Genomic DNA, 17,776 nt, shown 5'->3' with positions numbered 1-17,776 from the left:
CAGCCGACTCATGCCTTTTTCCTCACAACCCTTGCGTGACAATGGTCCAACATGGCTACCAATTCCCTCCATGAATTCTGATGCGCTATTCATTTTAATTTCAAGCGACTCTTGAACGACCCATCGAATATAGATGCGGTTTGCATCAAATGGTTCAAATGGTTCTGAGCACTATGCGACTTAACTTCTGAGGTCATCAGTCGCCTAGAACTTAGAACTAATTAAACCTAACTAACCTAAGGACATCACACACATCCATGCCCGAGGCAGGATTCGAACCTGCGATCGTAGCGGTCACGTGGTTCCAGACTGAAGCGCCTTTAACAGCACGGCCACACCGCCCGGCTGGTTTGCATCAAACAACTGCCAAATTGACAAAGCATATATCTAGGGCATTATCTAGAAGGTATTCTGTACTTCAACTTAAGAATTTTTGTGATGATGTGGTCGGAAATGAATGTAATTTGGGGAAAAACATGTCCCTGCTCAACTCACTCTGCATCCATTGCTTTTAAAATCGATATAGTCTTGGAAACTAATGCACAAACACAGACTTCATATGTAAGCTTAAATTTTTTAAAGTAACCACAAAATCGTATTCTCAAAGAAGCTTTTTCACCCCGTAGTGATGGTGCATTTCGAATTTTCCCTAACTTAACTTACACTGCACAGTTTTGGTCGTATCAAGTAACACTTATCCAATTGCTAGACAGATAAATATTATACACAAGATGTAATAGTGGAACGAAACGTGTGGTTGGTTGGTTTACGTTGTCATGCACTGCATATACAATCTGTCACTTAGTGGGATATATGTCAGTTTTACCTTCCAAATAATTTTCAGTCGCCGTTCTTGAAGCTGAACGCGGTAATGGAACTGGTATGCAGTGCCACCAAACCATGCCGTGTTACTTTTTCTCCTTTTACAGTTGGGCAGGTGTTGGAAGAGAGCCCTCATATATTTCAGCTAAAGTAACGTCGTAATCAGGTTCCCGTTAAATCTTCTGGATTATAACGACAACGTTTCCACAGCACAGCTAGTTTTACATCGGCAGATGATGCCGATGGCTCATAAGCTGTAGCTCACAATAGATCGTAACATGTACGCTGGTTTCCAAAATTAAAGCAACAAACCGCTACTTCGCAATCCTGTGTCTAATTCACGTTATAATCATACAAACTGAAAACAGATGTCCGTACTATCGTATTCTGCACGAACACGATCAACGGAAAACCACGCCAACGATGATGTCAGGGCACCTGTCAATCGGAGTAGTGTTTGATAGGTAGTCCCACATCCACAATCGCTGTGTACACAGTCACAGACGGTGCAATATGGCACACAGAAGACGCCTACCAGAGCCCCTGCGGTAGAGGGCCACAGGAAGAATGGAATTAGCCAGAATATGCCCACGCATGGCTGCCCTATCGCCACCATCTATCTATTCATGTGACAATATTTGGTCGCGGCCTATACCAGTTACACTTTTTCTAGGCTTTCCTATGCTTGCTCTTACTGCGAAAACTTGGGAAGCCTTTCCACCCTATTTACAACCTTCTTAATAGTCCTAGCAGAGTTCCATCGAAAGTAGCACCTGCGAAAGGGGTTCGGTCACTGCGATCCCAGTCCTGAAGGAATTCCTTGGTAAAAGGGAGGATGCCCAAATTGTATACATACTGCAGCAAGGTCACAGCTAACTTCCGTGCACGTTGGTTCGAGACTGAAATTTACAGATCAGATGCCCGAGGCAGTTTGGTACGAGCGCTACTGTGAGATTGGCACAGGAGTTGCTGTTAGATACCACTCGTTGACAATGTAGTTTCCTTTCGTTTCGCACAATACTTGGCATTATGGAACAATTTATGAAAGCCTTACCAAAAGATGATGTCAAGTTTGTGACAAGTTAAGTTTACGCAGCTGTCAGAAGCTAATCGAATAGGAATTTTCGTCGGTCTTGACATTCGGAAACTAACGAAAGACGCAACATTCGAAGACAAAATTAAATTCACCGGAAGGTCTGCTTGGATATCCTTTAAAGAAGTTGTGAACACGTGTTTCAGCAACTACAAAAGCTCTAATTACGAGAATATGGCAAGAAAAGGAGGGAAAGTTATGGCTTAACGTATCGTCGATATCTAGGTCTTTACAGACGAACCAAAAGCTCGGAATGAGTTAAGAGTGGAGAACGAAATCGGCTGCACCCAGTCAGAGGAACCATCCTGGCATTTAGGGAAATAACTAAAAACCATTATCAGATGGCCGGACGCAGGTCTGAACCGTCGTCCTCCCGAATGCAAGTCCAGGGAGGTAACCATGCGCCTCCTCACTCGGTGAGAAAACAGGAAGAACCGTGCTGGATAATTACAAACCATTGGGTGCCTCATTGAGCTGGAAACCGCGATTCCTGGAATCTCCCGAAGCTTTTCCCGTACAGTCTGTGTGCTGTGAGTGACAGACAGGGAAATGGTTCCATCAAAATACTAAAGAAATGGAACTGATCTTCCAGGGCCAATGGGATGGCGCAATGACATATGGCTACTGCTGGATGCCGCGCAGAAAGTACTCTCAGGCAGTAGCCAAAAGGAAAAAAAAAAGTTACAAACAGAGACATTCTTCTTAGTGCAGAAGATTAAGATAATTCATTATAATCTTTGGAGTACCTTAATGGTCAAGTTTCCTTAATAATATTTTTTAATGTACACGTTTTTTATAATTTTCTGTCTCGTTAGAATCACTTTGCGAAAAAGCCTTATGCAGCAACAGAAACCCTTTGCAATTCTGAACTTAAGGTATCAAAAATATTACGATCCTTTTAGACAGTCAAGGGAATGCAAAGTGTAAATTCCTGGAGTTGCCTGAGGCTGTCTGAGACATGGAATCGTTTGTTAGCTACCTGAGGTGGACTTTGCCAGTCCGTACAACATTGTTGCAGATAATCAGACTCGCCAAGAAGAGACGAATATTGTAGTACTACCGTTTCACGGCTCTAGTTGAACAAAATATCGTTTTACAGATTATTCCATTTATCTGATCACCGCCTTTGCGACGCAGTAGATGCCGGGCAGCGAGCGCAAAGTTGACCGTGGGATCAGAGCTCGGCTGGCCGGTGTGGCCGTGCGTGCGGTTCTAGGCGCGTCAGTCTGGAACCGCGAGACCGCTACGGTCGTAGGTTCGAATCCTGCCTCGGGCATGGATGTGTGTGATGTCCTTAGGTTAGTTAGGTTTAAGTAGTTCTAAGTTCTAGGAGACTGATGACCTCAGAAGTTAAGTCCTATAGTGTTCAGAGCCATTTGAACCATTTGACTCACAGATGTTATTCTTGAGTTCCTGTATCGTGTGAGGATTTGTTGTGTGCACTTTGCCCTTCTGTGCACCCCACAAATAAAAAGACTTCTAGCGGGCAAGGTATTGTTACTAATCACTCTTTCATCGAACATATCATGAATAGCGAGCAAAGAAACATTTGCCATATGAGCCCCTGCCGAATCCTGTTGAAAAAATGCGAAACTTCGTTCTCTTTCACTCAGTTTATTTAAATAAGTTCGCAAAATGTTTTCCACATATCTTTCACTTGTAACTGTATCATTAAAAAAACAAAACTGGACTTACTATTCTGTCACCACTAACTGGGCACCACACCCCTATTTTCTGATAATGGAGGGGTTCTTCATGATGCACAACAGGTCTATCTGCGCTCCATTGTCGACAGTTTTGGGAATTAACATACCCTTGAAAATGGAACCAAGCTTCATCTAAAAAAAAGAATAAGGATCCATTTCACCGACATGCACTTGTTTTTAAACCCATTCGCAAAACTTAGCCCTTTGCACAGAATCACCAGGTCGAAGTTCATGTGCTGCTGACACTTATTAGGGACCTTAGCCCAAGCAACTCAGCACCTCTTTGTACAGATGTGCACGATATTTCTGTTAGCTGTTGAAGAAGTCTAACAAAGGGAAGGCCTCAGACACGGCCAACCGATTCGGTTCAAATTTGGCAGGTCGCTTGTGTACAACCTAAAACGAAAGAATCTAAGATATTTTGGGTCAACACCATCGCAATTTTGAGAAAATTACCCCTAAATGTTATGACGACCAATCAACTCATAATTAGAGGAATCGATAGATAATTGTATATAGAACATTTTTCGTCATCAAGTATGGGGTCCGCAAACGCAAACTTTTCCAGAAATCGAGAAAAGAAACTTTTACAATTGCCGCTTCTGTGTCTACAAGGTGAACGCTTTCAGCCGACAGCATCGATAGCACAACGGGCAAGGTAACTGGCTGGGGATAGAAAAACCCGGGTTGGAATATGGACGAAACCTAGCGGATGTTATTCTTTTCGTTTGTATTTTTCCATATCTCTGTTTATAGGAAAAGGGGGGGTTAATAAGGTAAGTAAATCAATAAGGAATGATAACAATAAGGTAGGCAAACTAATTTTCGAAACGCCGTGAGTTAGTAAAGTATTAAACTTTTAAGCCTTGTCACATGAAAACAACTCCGAGTAAGAGTGCTGCCAATTCCTCGCGAGGGATCACAGATAGCTAACCGCGCGACAACTTGTTTACAGCGAGGCACGGGACAGAATGCACGAAGGGGAGAGTTATGTTGCCCCGCTTGCCTCTTCGTCACGTCATAGTTGTGAAACTGGAAGAGTGAAGGTGTCCAGCACGAGCCTTATAGAAGTCAATCGGAAAGAGTTGGCTCAGAGCACTATGCGACTTAACTTCTAAGGTCATTAGTCGCCTAGAACTTAGAACTAATTAAACCTAACTAACCTAAGGACATCACACACATCCATGCCCGAGGCAGGATTCGAACCTGCGACCGTAGCGGTCGCGCGGTTCTAGACTGTAGCGCCTTTAACCGCTTGGCCACCACGGCCGGCGGGAAAGAGTTGTTTTCCGTCATTAGGCTGTGCGAACCTCGAGAATACATGTAGCGATTTTTCCATCGTTAATGCGTCAAATGAAATACGTTTTGTGAATGCATACAGTGCCAGCCGTGTGATATATATTTCTATCGCTATGTTAAAAACTTTATTTCCAGGCGTCAGAATTGTAGTGTGCTTCTGGAAACCCAGCGGTAATTGCACAACCGCACGGATGCAATAACTATTCACAGCATAATTCATAATCAACTTTCGGCACCGATTTTTCAGGCAATGATATCGTATGCGTGGTACGCATCAAAATTAATTCCCGAAAAAGATATATTTTTAAATGTAAACCAAGTTTGTTTTCCGCCAACTCTTCGGAAGGAATAGTGTAGCTGTCGAAAGATTGCATTCATTAGATGTTCTTGGTGCCGTGAGTATATTTGTTTCGAATGTTTATATGCCAAGTACCATCCATCTAGTTGTTCGAAGAAAAGTGAGGACACGTAACAGTGACTGGAAGAGCCATTGTAGAGTGACCTGGGGTAAGATTTTAATTGTTTACTATCCTAAGAGGTTTGAGAAATTTATTTGCCTACCTTTTCATTATCATTCCTTATTGATTTACTTACCTTATTAACCCTCCTTTCCCTATTAATTGAGATATGGAAAAATACAAATGAAAAGAATAACATCCGTTACGTTTCTTCCAGATTCGAACCCGGGATCTCCTATTCCCAGCCAGTTACCTTGGCCATTGCGCTATTTTTTTTTTAAATTCTTTGTTGATTTCATTTTTGCTCTATTTTGTTCGTTGTATATGTTCGGGGCGGACGTCTTATGACACCCGTTCAGGTTCGTCGTTGATCCGTTCACTCAGTTTTTTTTTTTTTTTTTTTTTTTTTTTTTTAATTACAGAGAGTAGCTAACCCTCTGACCGAACACGCTGAGCTACCGTGCCGGCGCTATCGGCGCTGTCGGCTAATAGCGTTGACCTTGTGGTTACAGAAGCGGCAGTTTTTACCTCGACTTCTGGAAAAGTATGCGTTTGCGGACCCCATACCTGATGATGAAAAATGCTCTATTTACAATTGTCTATCAATCCCGCCAATTTCAGTCGATTGCTCGTCATAACCTTTAGGGGTGATTTTCTCAAAAACGCGGGGGTGTTGACCCAAAATATCTTAGATTCCTTCGATTTAGGTTGTGCACAAGCGACCTGCTAAATTTGAGCCGAATCGGTTGGCCGTGTCTGAGGCCTTCCCCTTGTAAGAGATATTTAGGGGAATTTTCCAGGGGGTATGCAATGTTATCGAGACTAGCTTCTGTGAGCACTGTACGTCGTCATTTATGCTTCTTCTCTTGAACACTTCCTGTTTCACGAAATTTATTCACTAATTTGTGAGCTGCATCATGACTCGGAACTCGAATACCTGGAAACTTCTGTTCAAACAATATTCGAACAGTACGAGCGGACTGTGCGCACATACAAATCGTAAATAAACACTTGTGGAATTGAATAATTCGCTTTTGCCATGGTTGCGTTCGCAAGCTTGACTATTTCAATCGTCACGGCTGTTTCATTGCTCGAATGACACTGACCGACATGGCGCGTATCTTTGTACGACCTTCAGGCTAAAAACCCACAAAAAAATGGAGGGGGATAGTGTGGTCCCCCGGGACCCATTCGACCGGCAGGCGCGGCTTCAGTGGCAATACCCCGTGCAGGCGGTTATCAGATAAATGGAACACCCTGTACTTTTTACTAGCGACTTATTCGTAATCTCATGTCTGAAACTGTTGCAGTACAAAATAGATACATTTCGTTCGAAGAACGCAGGGATCTGTTTCAGATTTAGCAGTTTATAACCACAACTGCACTAAAGAAAAATGCCATCTTGCTTGTGGTCTGCTTCCAAGTTGAACTGTTGGTCCCCTCATAATTGGCAACGAAAATTTCTATGGTAAGAGCATAGCACCTCCAATATGGCCTTGCCTAGTAAATGTCTGTGGTGTTCTAACGAACTATCGAGTTAAAGTCTTGCGTAATTTTTGTATAACACATTTCCCTGCAATCCTGTGCATAACATAATCCAACAACACACACTGTGTGATTAAAAGTACCTGAATACCTAGCTGAAAAAGTTCGTGGCACCCTCAATCGGTAATGTTGGAATTCAATATGGTGTTGGCCCACCATTAACCTGCCTTGATGCAGATTCCACTCTCACAGGCATATGTTCAATCAGATGATGGAAGGATTCTTGGGGAGTGGCACCCCATTCTTCACGAAGTGCTGCACTGCGTAGAGGTATTGGCGTCGATCGGTGAGGCCTGGCACGAAGTCGGCGTTCCAAAACATCCCAGAGGTGTTCTATAGGATTCAGGTCAGGACTGTGCAGGCCAGTCCACTACGAGGTGCATTCAAGTTCTAAGACCTCCGATTTTTTTTCTAATTAACTACTCACCCGAAATCGATGAAACTGGCGTTACTTCTCGACGTAATCGCCCTGCAGACGTACACATTTTTCACAACGCTGACGCCATGATTCTATGGCAGCGGCGAAGGCTTCTTTAGGAGTCTGTTTTGACCACTGGAAAATCGCTGAGGCAATAGCAGCACAGCTGGTGAATGTGCGGCCACGGAGAGTGTCTTTCATTGTTGGAAAGGAGCCAGGTCAGGTGAGTAGGGAGCATGAGGAATCACTTCAAAGTTGTTATCACAAAGAAACTGTTGCGTAACGTTAGCTCGATGTGCGGGTGCGTTGTCTTGGTGAAACAGCACACGCGCAGCCCTTCCCGGACGTTTTTGTAGCAGTGCAGGAAGGAATTTGTTCTTCAAAACATTTACGTAGGATGCACCTGTTACCGTAGTGCCCTTTGGAACGCAATGGGTAAGGATTACGCCCTCGCTGTCCCAGAACATGGACACCATCATTTTTTCAGCACTGGCGGTTACCCGAAATTTTTTTTGGTGGCGGTGAATCTGTGTGCTTCCATTGAGCTGACTGGCGCTTTGTTTCTGGATTGAAAAATGCCATCCACGTCTCATCCATTGTCACAACCGACGAAAAGAAAGACCCATTCGTGCTGTCGTTGCGCGTCAACATTGCTTGGCAACATGCCACACGGGCAGCCGTGTGGTCGTCCGTCAGCATTCGTGGCACCCACCTGGATGACACTTTTCGCATTTTCAGGTCGTCATGCAGGATTGTGTGCACAGAACCCACAGAAATGCCAACTCTGGAGGCGATCTGTTCAACAGTCATTCGGCGATTCCCCATAACAATTCTCTCCACTTTCTCGATCATGTCGTCAGACCGGCTTGTGTGAGCCCGAGGTTGTTTCGGTTTGTTGTCACACGATGTTCTGCCTTCATTAAACTGTCGAACCCACGAACGCACTTTCGACACATCCATAACTCCATCACCACATGTCTCCTTCAACTGTTGAGGAATTTCAATTGGTTTCACACCACGCAAATTCAGAAAACGAATAATTGCAGGCTGTTCAAGTAAGGAAAACGTCGCAATTTTAAGTATTTAAAACAGTTCTCATTCTCGCCGCTGGCGTTAAAATTCCATCTGCCGTACGGTGCTGCCATCTCTGGAACGTATTGACAATGAACGCGGCCTCATTTTAAAACAATGCGCATGTTTCTATCTCTTTCGAGTCCGGAGAAAAAAAATCGGAGGCCTTAGAACTTGAATGCACCTCGTACAAAGATGTTATTGTTGTGTAACCACTCAGCCACAAGCTGTGAATTATGAACAGGTGCTCGATCGTGTTGAAAGATGCAGTCGCCATCCCTGAATTGCTCTTCAACAGTGGGAAGCAAGAAGGTGCTTCAAACATCAATGTAGGCCTGTGCTGTGATAGTGCCACGCAAAACAATAAGAGGTGCAAAGCCTCTCCATGAAAAGCACGTCTACACCATAACACCACTGCCTCCGAATTTTACTGGTAGCACTACACTCACTGGCAGATGACGTTACTGGGCATTCGCCATACCCACACCCTGCCATCGGATTGCCACGTTGTGTACTGAGAGTCGTCACTCCACACAACGTTTTTCCACTGTTCAGTCGTCCAATGTTTACGATCCTTACACCAAGGTGTCGTTTCGCATTTACCAGTGTGATGTGTGGCCTATGAGCAGCCGCTCGACCATGAAATCCAAGTTTTCTCACCTCCCGCCTAACTGTCATAGTACTTGCAGTGGATCCTGATGTAGTTTGGAATTCCTGTGTGATGATCTGGATAGATGTGTGCCTATTACACATTACGACCCTCTTCAACTGTCGGCGGTCTCTGTCAGTCAATAGGCGAGGTGGGCCTTTACGTTTTTGTTCTGTATGTGTACCTTCACGTTTCCACTTCCTATCACATTACGTGTACCTTCACGTTTCCACTTCCTATCACATCGGAAACAGTGGACCTAGGAATGTTTAGGAGTGTGGAAATCTCGCGTACAAACGTATGACACAAGTGACACCGAATGACCTGACCACGTTCGAAGTCCTCCCCATTCTGCTCTCTTACGATATCTAATGACTACTGAGGTCGCTGATATGGAGTACCTGGCAGTAGGTGGCAGCACAATGCACCAAATATGAAAAGATATGTTTTTGGGGTTGTCGGGATACTTTTGATCACGTAGTGTACCTCACTAAGCGCTGTCCAACTGAAAATAGCTCTGTTTAACTGTACCAGGTTACACCTAGTTCTCTTCTGCAAAGATGTGACGCACTCTTGGTTCTTTTTGGCAGCAGCGAGGACACGTACGAGGTGCTAGCTGGTACCAACAGCGTCACCGAAGGGGGTACCAGACACACAGTGACAGACATCAGTTCTCACGAGGGATACAACGCCAGTGATTCCTGGGTCAACGACATTGCCGTATTGAAGGTTAGTATTTCGAGTATTTTGTAATGTGGATTCATGCCGAGGGATCTCATAGCTCATTAATGTTCGACAAAGGCTAAGCTACAATGATATAAACATTCAGTGCACAAATGAGACGGAGGAGGGTGGAAACTAAAAGGCGACTGCGGCCTTGCAGTAGAGACAACCAACAGAAGGACGGTGTAACTAATGAGAAGAGGACATGAGAGACAGCAGCGGACAGAGTTGGAAGCACACCAAAGTAATGTTACTGACAATAATAAAATCGTTACAACTTGGCTTCCAAATACGTGAGTTCATGTCTTCAGAGATCGATATCCAAAATTTATTGTTCTTATTTATTGAAATTTTCCTCTATACAAAGATTTGTCTCCAACATAAATACCCGGAAATAATTTCATATTTTACATAGGACCTTAATGTATCTCCTCAGGATGTCCTTCCAGGTGTTTTGATCTTGTATATCTTCTTCTCTTGCGCCAAGTCTTCTCACTGTCAAGCGTACATTTTGGAGCCAGGTGGTCATAGGGTATCCTCTTATTTCCCTCTGGTTCCCATTCCAGAATCATTTTCTGAATTCTGACTTCCTCCATCCTTCTTACATGCCTGTACCATTCCATCAATCCATCACGTCATGTATTCTTTCTCTTACTTCCATTCTCTTTATTATTTCGTCTTTTCTTACTTTCTCTTTTCTAGAAATCTTGCTGATCTTTTCAGAAGTCTACTTCTACTGCTTGCAGTTTTTTTTAGGTGTTTCAGATTTGTAGTCCAAGTCTCTGCTCCATAAATAACTACGCTCTCTAGTATCGATTTATATATGATTTTTTTGGTTCGGTTTACTATATTCCTGGTCCATAAAATTGAGTTGCGCACCCCAATTATCTTTCTTCCACTGCTGATTCTTTTACTAATTTCTACCTGAGATTTTCCCTGCAACTCTAAAACTGATCCCAAATAGCAGAAAGTACTGTCCTTCTTAATTTTCTTTCCGTCTATGCGTAAGTCATCTGGATCGTTAGTGAGGTATTCTGTTTCCTGGTAATTAATCCCCAGTTTCTGTATTCCATTGCTAATTGGTTACACATAGAATTTGCATCTTCCCCATCTTATGCTATAACTTACCAAAAACTATCCACAAAATAATGTCACATCGAGAGACTCCGTATTGCAAGTACCTAAGTGAAATCATCAACTCTACTGATAGGGAAAATTCACCTATAGAAACTCAAGAGAGGCTACGGAAGAACACACTGTATCTGTGACAAAAAATATCTTTCGACCCACACAGATATCAAGTATTGCAATACTGTCATCAGACGAGGAGACCTGTATGCGAACGAAGATCTCAAAGCGAAAGAAAATCTCTATGCGAACAAAAATCCCATGCTTCAGACAAAAAGCGACACCGAAAATATCCTAAAGAAAGGAACACAGAATTACGAGAAAGATTTTCGGCCCAAACAACAGAAAAATGTGAATCTTCAGGTTTTGGCGGCGCAAAGACTGTTCCATTAAGTTTCGGGCGTGCAGCCGCAAGAAATATCTTTCTTCTTCTAATATTTCGGCTGTATAACGTTCAGCCATCTTCAGAGTGAGCCGCAAGACTGCCGCTCCAGTGCTCGCTTCGTCCCTTGATACTGTTGCACCGCGCGACTGCGCATGCGGCCACAGATGCCAATGCGCCAGAGACATCTGAACTCCCTCCACGATCAAATAAAGTTCACAATGGAAATTGAAAAGGAGGGATACCTTCCATTCTTGGATGTTTTGGTTCGGCGCAGAGAGGATGGCACTTTGGGACATGAAGTGTATAGGAAGCCGACGCACACCGATCTGTATTTACGTGCAAATAGCTGCCACCATCCTGCCCAGACAATGAGTGTTCTCCGAACTTTGACTCACAGAGCGCGTATTATTTCTGACGAAAGCAGTCTGCAAGATGAACTTTACCACTTACAAAGAGTGTTTGAAGACAATGGGTACTATCCACAACAAATACAGAGGGCACTGAAAATGAAACCGAAAGAGGCCACAAAGAAAGCAGAAGAAGATGAAGAAACCTTTAAATCGATGGCCTTCCTGCCATATGTGGGTAGCCTCTCATCAAAAATAGGACGCATTCTCGGCAGACACAAAGTAAAAGTGATTTTTCGTCCTCCACCTAAGACAGCTGCACTCGTGGGCTCCGTCAAAGATGATTTGCTGCTCCGAAAATCTGGAGTTTACAAAATTCCATGTGATTGTGGCCTTTCTTACATCGGACAAACAACTCGTACTGTCCAAGAAAGATGTACAGAACACCAGAGGTACATACGACTTTTACAACCTAACAAGTCTGCAGTGGCAGAGCACTGTAATGATAATGGTCACAGTATGTTGTATGACAACGTCGAAATTTTGGCAACTACATCATCCTTTTGGGACTCGATAGTAAAGGAGGCAATTGAAATTCGCTTGACGACGAACTTAATTAATAGAGATAGTGGTTTCAATCTTGATAAATCATGGAATCCGGCACTTGCTATAATAAACTCGCAAAGACGTCGTCACAGTGCAGCTCACAATGATATATCGATATGCCAACAAAGATCAACTGCGGAGTCATAGATACAACTCGCGCATTATGCACGTCTCTGCTGCAGACCAACGTCTCTGGCGCATTTGCATCTGTGGCCGCATGCGCAGTCGCGCGGTACAACAGTATAAAGGGAGCGGCAGTCTTGCGGCTCACTCTGAAGATGGCTGAACGTTATACAGCCGAAATATTAGAAGAAGAAGGAGATTTCTTGCGGCTGCACCCGAAACTTAATGGAACAACAGAAAAATGGTCTAACCTCATGGAACATTTTCGAAAAATGAGATTAAAATTGGTGGCCACATCCAATGATTCTCATCGCCAGGACTTAAAGCTTTAACATAAACTGAACGACTGAAATTTAGTTCTGGACTCAGAAGAATTAGGAAGAGCACAGATAAATTTCTTGGATATTTTAGTCAGAAACTCATGTATGCACAAAAAACTGACAAACAGAAAGTGTGTCCAGAGAACTAAACTATGAAGATAGGAACAAAATGGACTGAAGGAATTATAGAGACTTGTGGCTATTTGGAGTCCCATCGACAAAATACGAACCAATGATACGCTTCTTGAAAACCGCACCACACGTTGCCAGACAAAAGTCTTGTTATTACTCTTCTCTCGGCCAGCAGGGGTTTTTCAGCGGACCAATAGTGCGTATTATGAAGGCTGATTTGTCCATGATTGGTGGACGTGCGTTATCCTGTTCGGTTGTCTCTTTATTAGTTTTAGCTTCCGCTTCTAGTGCGCAACATTAACTCAACACCGGTGAAGTTTCGAACCGTTCTGGCAGATGGCACAGCCGTAGTACAGCGTCAAAATGGCGTCTACACACGACTCACGTGACAATCAGCGCGCTGTTGTTGAATTCTTGTATGCAGAAAAAGAAACCGTGGTGAACATCCATAAACGTTTGCGTGCAGTGAATGGCGATGCTGCACTTGATAACCCAGGAAATGCAGAAACAAAGCTCCATGATCAGCCATGCTCGGGAGTTCCTGTCACAGACACTGCTCCAGACATGCTAAATCGTGCAGATGCGATTATTCGTGCCGACCGGCGCATCACAACTCGACAATTGGCTCTACAGTCATTGGTCAGCATTGGAAGTTCGTCTGAAATGATCGAGACTCTCGGATATTCAAAGAAGCGCTCACGATGGGTTCGACGAATGGTCACAGTGGACCACAAGATTTAAAGAGAGGCCATTTAATCTGAACTTTTGGAGCGTTTAGAGGCCGACGGACAGGCCTTTCTGTCACGGATCGTTACGGGGGATGTATACTGTTTCAATAACACGAGCACGCTGAGGATATTTCGCAAACGCGTCGGTATTTGTACAAAATCGATGCAATAAAATGAGAAAGAACCTAATCTTCGTGGTTAAAGATATTCTTTCTTTGAAGACATTCTTGTCTGACAGAGAAGTGTCCTAAGAGAACTATCTCGTTAATTTTCTTTTATGCTATATAAATGGCTGAGACTAAGTTACTATTTAAATTTGTTGCAAATATGTGGGTATTTTCTATGCTTTTTATTCTGAGTGTAGCCTTACCAGATGACCAACGTGGTTTGAATATTTTCTCCTATTTTACGTGTTTCTTGTTTAATTTGCAAATTATTGACAATGAGAACTCACTCCTGAGGCCGGTCGCTGTGGCCGAGCGGTTCTGGGCGCTTCAGTCCGGAACCGCGCGACTGCTACGGTCGCAGGTTCGAATCCTGCCTTGGGCATGGATGTGTGTGCTGTCCTTAGGTTAGTTAGGTTTAAGTAGTTCTAACTTCTAGCGGACTGATGACTTCAGATGTTAAGTCGCATAGTGCTCAGAGCCATTTTTTTTCACTCCTGAGTGAGCGCTCTTATTTGTACATAACATCGAATATTACAGAACATACTTCTATTAAGTTAACAAGAACGTCACAGGATCTTCCGAAAAAGAGAAAAAAATACAAGCATAAATTGCAAGGCGCGAACCAGCAATCACATGTCTTTCACATCACAATTGCACAACCACTAGACAATGATGATGTTGCGGAATTTTTGAGTCGATGCTGTAGCTTACACCTCGCACACGTGTAAGCGTTACGAGTGTACTACTCGCGTACTAACTCTCACTGCCTCGCGGGGCAGCGCAAATTTCAGTTATTTTGCTGCCAAGACAGCAAACCTCAACTAATACTTTTAGTGTCTCGTTATTTAACTCCGCAGCTCATGGTCTTGTGGTAGCGTTCTCGCTTCTCGCGCCCGGGCTCGATTCCCGGGGTCGCATCGTCCCCTACGCTCCTCGGAGCATGTGACCTCATCATCTCATTATTTGATTAATTTTTTCTGGCTCATTCGTAACTTGATCGAGACCATACAATGAATTATAGTAATGAATATCGAATATATATCAATTAAGTTTACGGATCGGTAAAGTATATTTTATACAGACTCTCGGCGCTTGAGCACGACATTTTCGTTAAAGGTCCGTTCATGTATTTTTAACCGCGTTTCTTCTGTCTGTGTTTTCACTAAAATCGGACTTCGTTATCAAATAGCATCCGAAGATGTCGGTGAATCGAGCTGGACGACTTTTTGTTTAAAAGTACAGAGCCTTTTGCCATGCCAAGTCACCCAACAATCTTACAGTGACTAAAGGCACAAAATAAAACTTACATAGGTTAATAATAATAATAATAATAATAATAATACATTCTGAAATAAAAACACAATTAAATTACTGCACTTTCACTGTGACTTGAATTACGTGTGCCGTTTGGTTGCAACTCGTGAATATATAAATAAAATAATGTAGCATTAATGGCGGTGTGTCACATACGCCCGACCTGGATAAGACCTAGAAAACAAAAGGTGCCTCTTAACCATCTGACGATCAAAAATCTTCAAATGTTTCCAGCGGCTGCATACAATATTTATACAGCCGTCGGCTATATCTATGGCTCAAATCAATTCTTTTTTTATTACTTTTAATTACGTTTTCTGCTAAGAAAAGCTCAGCATGTAAATGTGTCTTTAAAATTACCTAGTTTAATTTAGCTCGACTAAATTCAGTTACCCTTGTTTAAAAAAAAAACACCCTTATGAACTAAGTAATGTTCATGCCTCCGCAGGTATCTCCAGCTTTTCCAATTGATGGCGTCACGGTGGCGCCAATTCAGCTCCCGGAGCAGGGAGAGGAGGTTCCAGACAGCGCCACCGTCACGGTCATTGGGTGGGGAAAACTGTGGGTAAGAACCCTCCATCTAATTTCTAATTTCTGCAATCAGTTTCACATAAAGACCAACACCTTCCACACTTAAACTGCCACTTCGAGCTTGAGCTGTATTCTCCTGTATTCTCTATCTGCGTATAAGCAGATAGATTTAAGGAAGTCGTTCGACATTGTACCACATTTCCGAATAATGACCAAGATTCAATCAGTCTGAGTTCTTCTTAGGTACGTTTTCGGATCTAGAAACGACTGACTAATAAAACCGAGCACTATGTACTGGGCGCCGAATGTTCAACGGAAACGGGTGTGATACAAGGAGGCGTAATAGGACCGTTACGCGCTCAGCATTCGGAAACTATTTATTAAAAAAGGTCAGCAATGATATCAGACTGTTCACTGACAGTGGCGTTGTCTACAGAAAAATGTTGTCATTGGTCGATAGCACGATAATGCAGATAGAAGGTATAACACTTCGGCTACAGTTAGATTAGCAGCAGACCGTACTCCTGTGAGAGGTTTTTAAATTGACCCATAATTCGAACCCAGATTCTATTAGTTATAAATAAACTGCAGTTACATAAAAGAGAACCTTCGCCAGCCTAATTATGCAAAGTACTAACACTGTTCACGAAGAAAGTTAACTATTGGGATTGACTTTACCTTGTACAGAAACTCTGTTTTGAAAATAAAGTAGAAGACAGTAGTATACTTTAGGAAGCAATGCAATAGTAGTTGGACATGAACAACAGTACAGGAACATTAATTGTTTTTCCAACAACTGCCTCTGATTGACACTTAGACTCTGTATAACAAAGCAGCAAATAAGTGTTCATTACTATTATATGAATGCGTGGTGTCTTTTTTTTTTTTTTTTTTTTTTTTTTTGACATTGATATATCAGCTGCAGCAGGATCAGTGGCGACGATTGAAAATGGGTGCCACATTGGAAGTCGAATCCAGGATTCCCTTCTTACTAGGCAATTGCGCTAATCACTGCGTCACCCGTAGACAGTGGACATTGCAGTTGTGCAGAGTATCTAGGTACGCCTCCTGGCCGACCCACATACTCACCTAACGCCACCTGTTCATAGTCCCTGTCCGTGTTCCCCGTGCTCTGCTTTGAGATTCCCACAGGAGGTCAGACGTTATTGTGCTGAAAGTTATTTGCTCTGACTCGTTCGTTCATGAGCGTTAAAATCTTTGGCCGCCTTTTACTCAAAACCGAGTTTACTGTCCTCTTATGTCATGAAAAGGTTGAACTAAAATTACTATTACAAACAGTATGTCTCAGTGCACACATTTACGTAAGGACAAAACTAACTAGCGTCCACTGTACAAGAAATAAAATCAAAACTGTTACTCAAAGACAACTGCCAAAATCAAACTGTGCACTGCTCAAAAAAATTGAAACACTGGAATTACGTAGCTATACTGTGAAATGCCCACTGTTGACTGCCCCATTAAAAATCTAAATTACATAGAAAATGCTTAGAATTAGCGCAATGGAAACTTGAGATGAGAAACGAAAGAACCAGCAAAAATACGAAAAGAATCTTACCTTAAAAATTACGGCATATTCAGCAGCAACAGCACAGCATGAACAAATCGCGCCAGCTAAAATATGCTAAAGTAAATCTAAATTATCAGGAGAAAGTTTCGGATGATTTTCTCATACTAAAACAAACTTCTTACTTGAAACGAAAATACTAATCCGTTCATGACAATGACAATTCTGTATTTAAAACTCTTATGTCACAAGAACAATAAACTCACACAAGCCATTGAAACTTTACTTTCTTTACAAAAGTCTTGCAAGGCAATGCTTTTAACATTATACCATTTGAAATGAATTAAGCTGAAATAACCTAAATTGAGGTGCGGAGGTGGACTCTTCTGTTGCAAGAATCGCTGACAACATCAGTAAGCGCCAGAAAAAATTATTACCTTAAGAACATATCCACAATGCAAATCAATTTTCTCTGTTCCATAAATGATGCGTTGTAAGTTCTTCCATCAGATTAATAATTCCTAACAATTTTCTTCAGCAAAATCCTCCACCAATATGCACTACACTCAAAACTTCTGCCAGTTTATTCCATGGCCAACAATGAACTGCTCTCTGCTCTACAACACAACCAAAGACACACAATTTCAGAGATAATGCTGTCACTGCCGTAAGTCGATTATTCCACA

The 17,776-nt window shown here is 42.7% G+C and overlaps 1 protein-coding gene across 1 annotated transcript in view; it reads left to right on the top strand.

The window, feature by feature from the left end:
- Positions 1 to 17,776, top strand: part of LOC126456342 (trypsin-like) — a 187,074-nt gene that overhangs the window by 148,021 nt on the left and 21,277 nt on the right. The window contains exons 4-5 of the mRNA XM_050092098.1: positions 9,652 to 9,790; positions 15,483 to 15,599. Coding sequence (XP_049948055.1) covers positions 9,652 to 9,790; positions 15,483 to 15,599 — 256 coding nt within the window. The remainder of the gene's footprint in view (positions 1 to 9,651; positions 9,791 to 15,482; positions 15,600 to 17,776) is intronic.

The sequence above is a fragment of the Schistocerca serialis genome, chromosome 1, assembly GCF_023864345.2.
Source record: "Schistocerca serialis cubense isolate TAMUIC-IGC-003099 chromosome 1, iqSchSeri2.2, whole genome shotgun sequence".
NCBI lineage: Eukaryota > Metazoa > Arthropoda > Insecta > Orthoptera > Acrididae > Schistocerca > Schistocerca serialis.
Note: the sequence above shows the minus strand (reverse complement) of the source record. Positions and strands in the feature narration are given on the sequence as shown.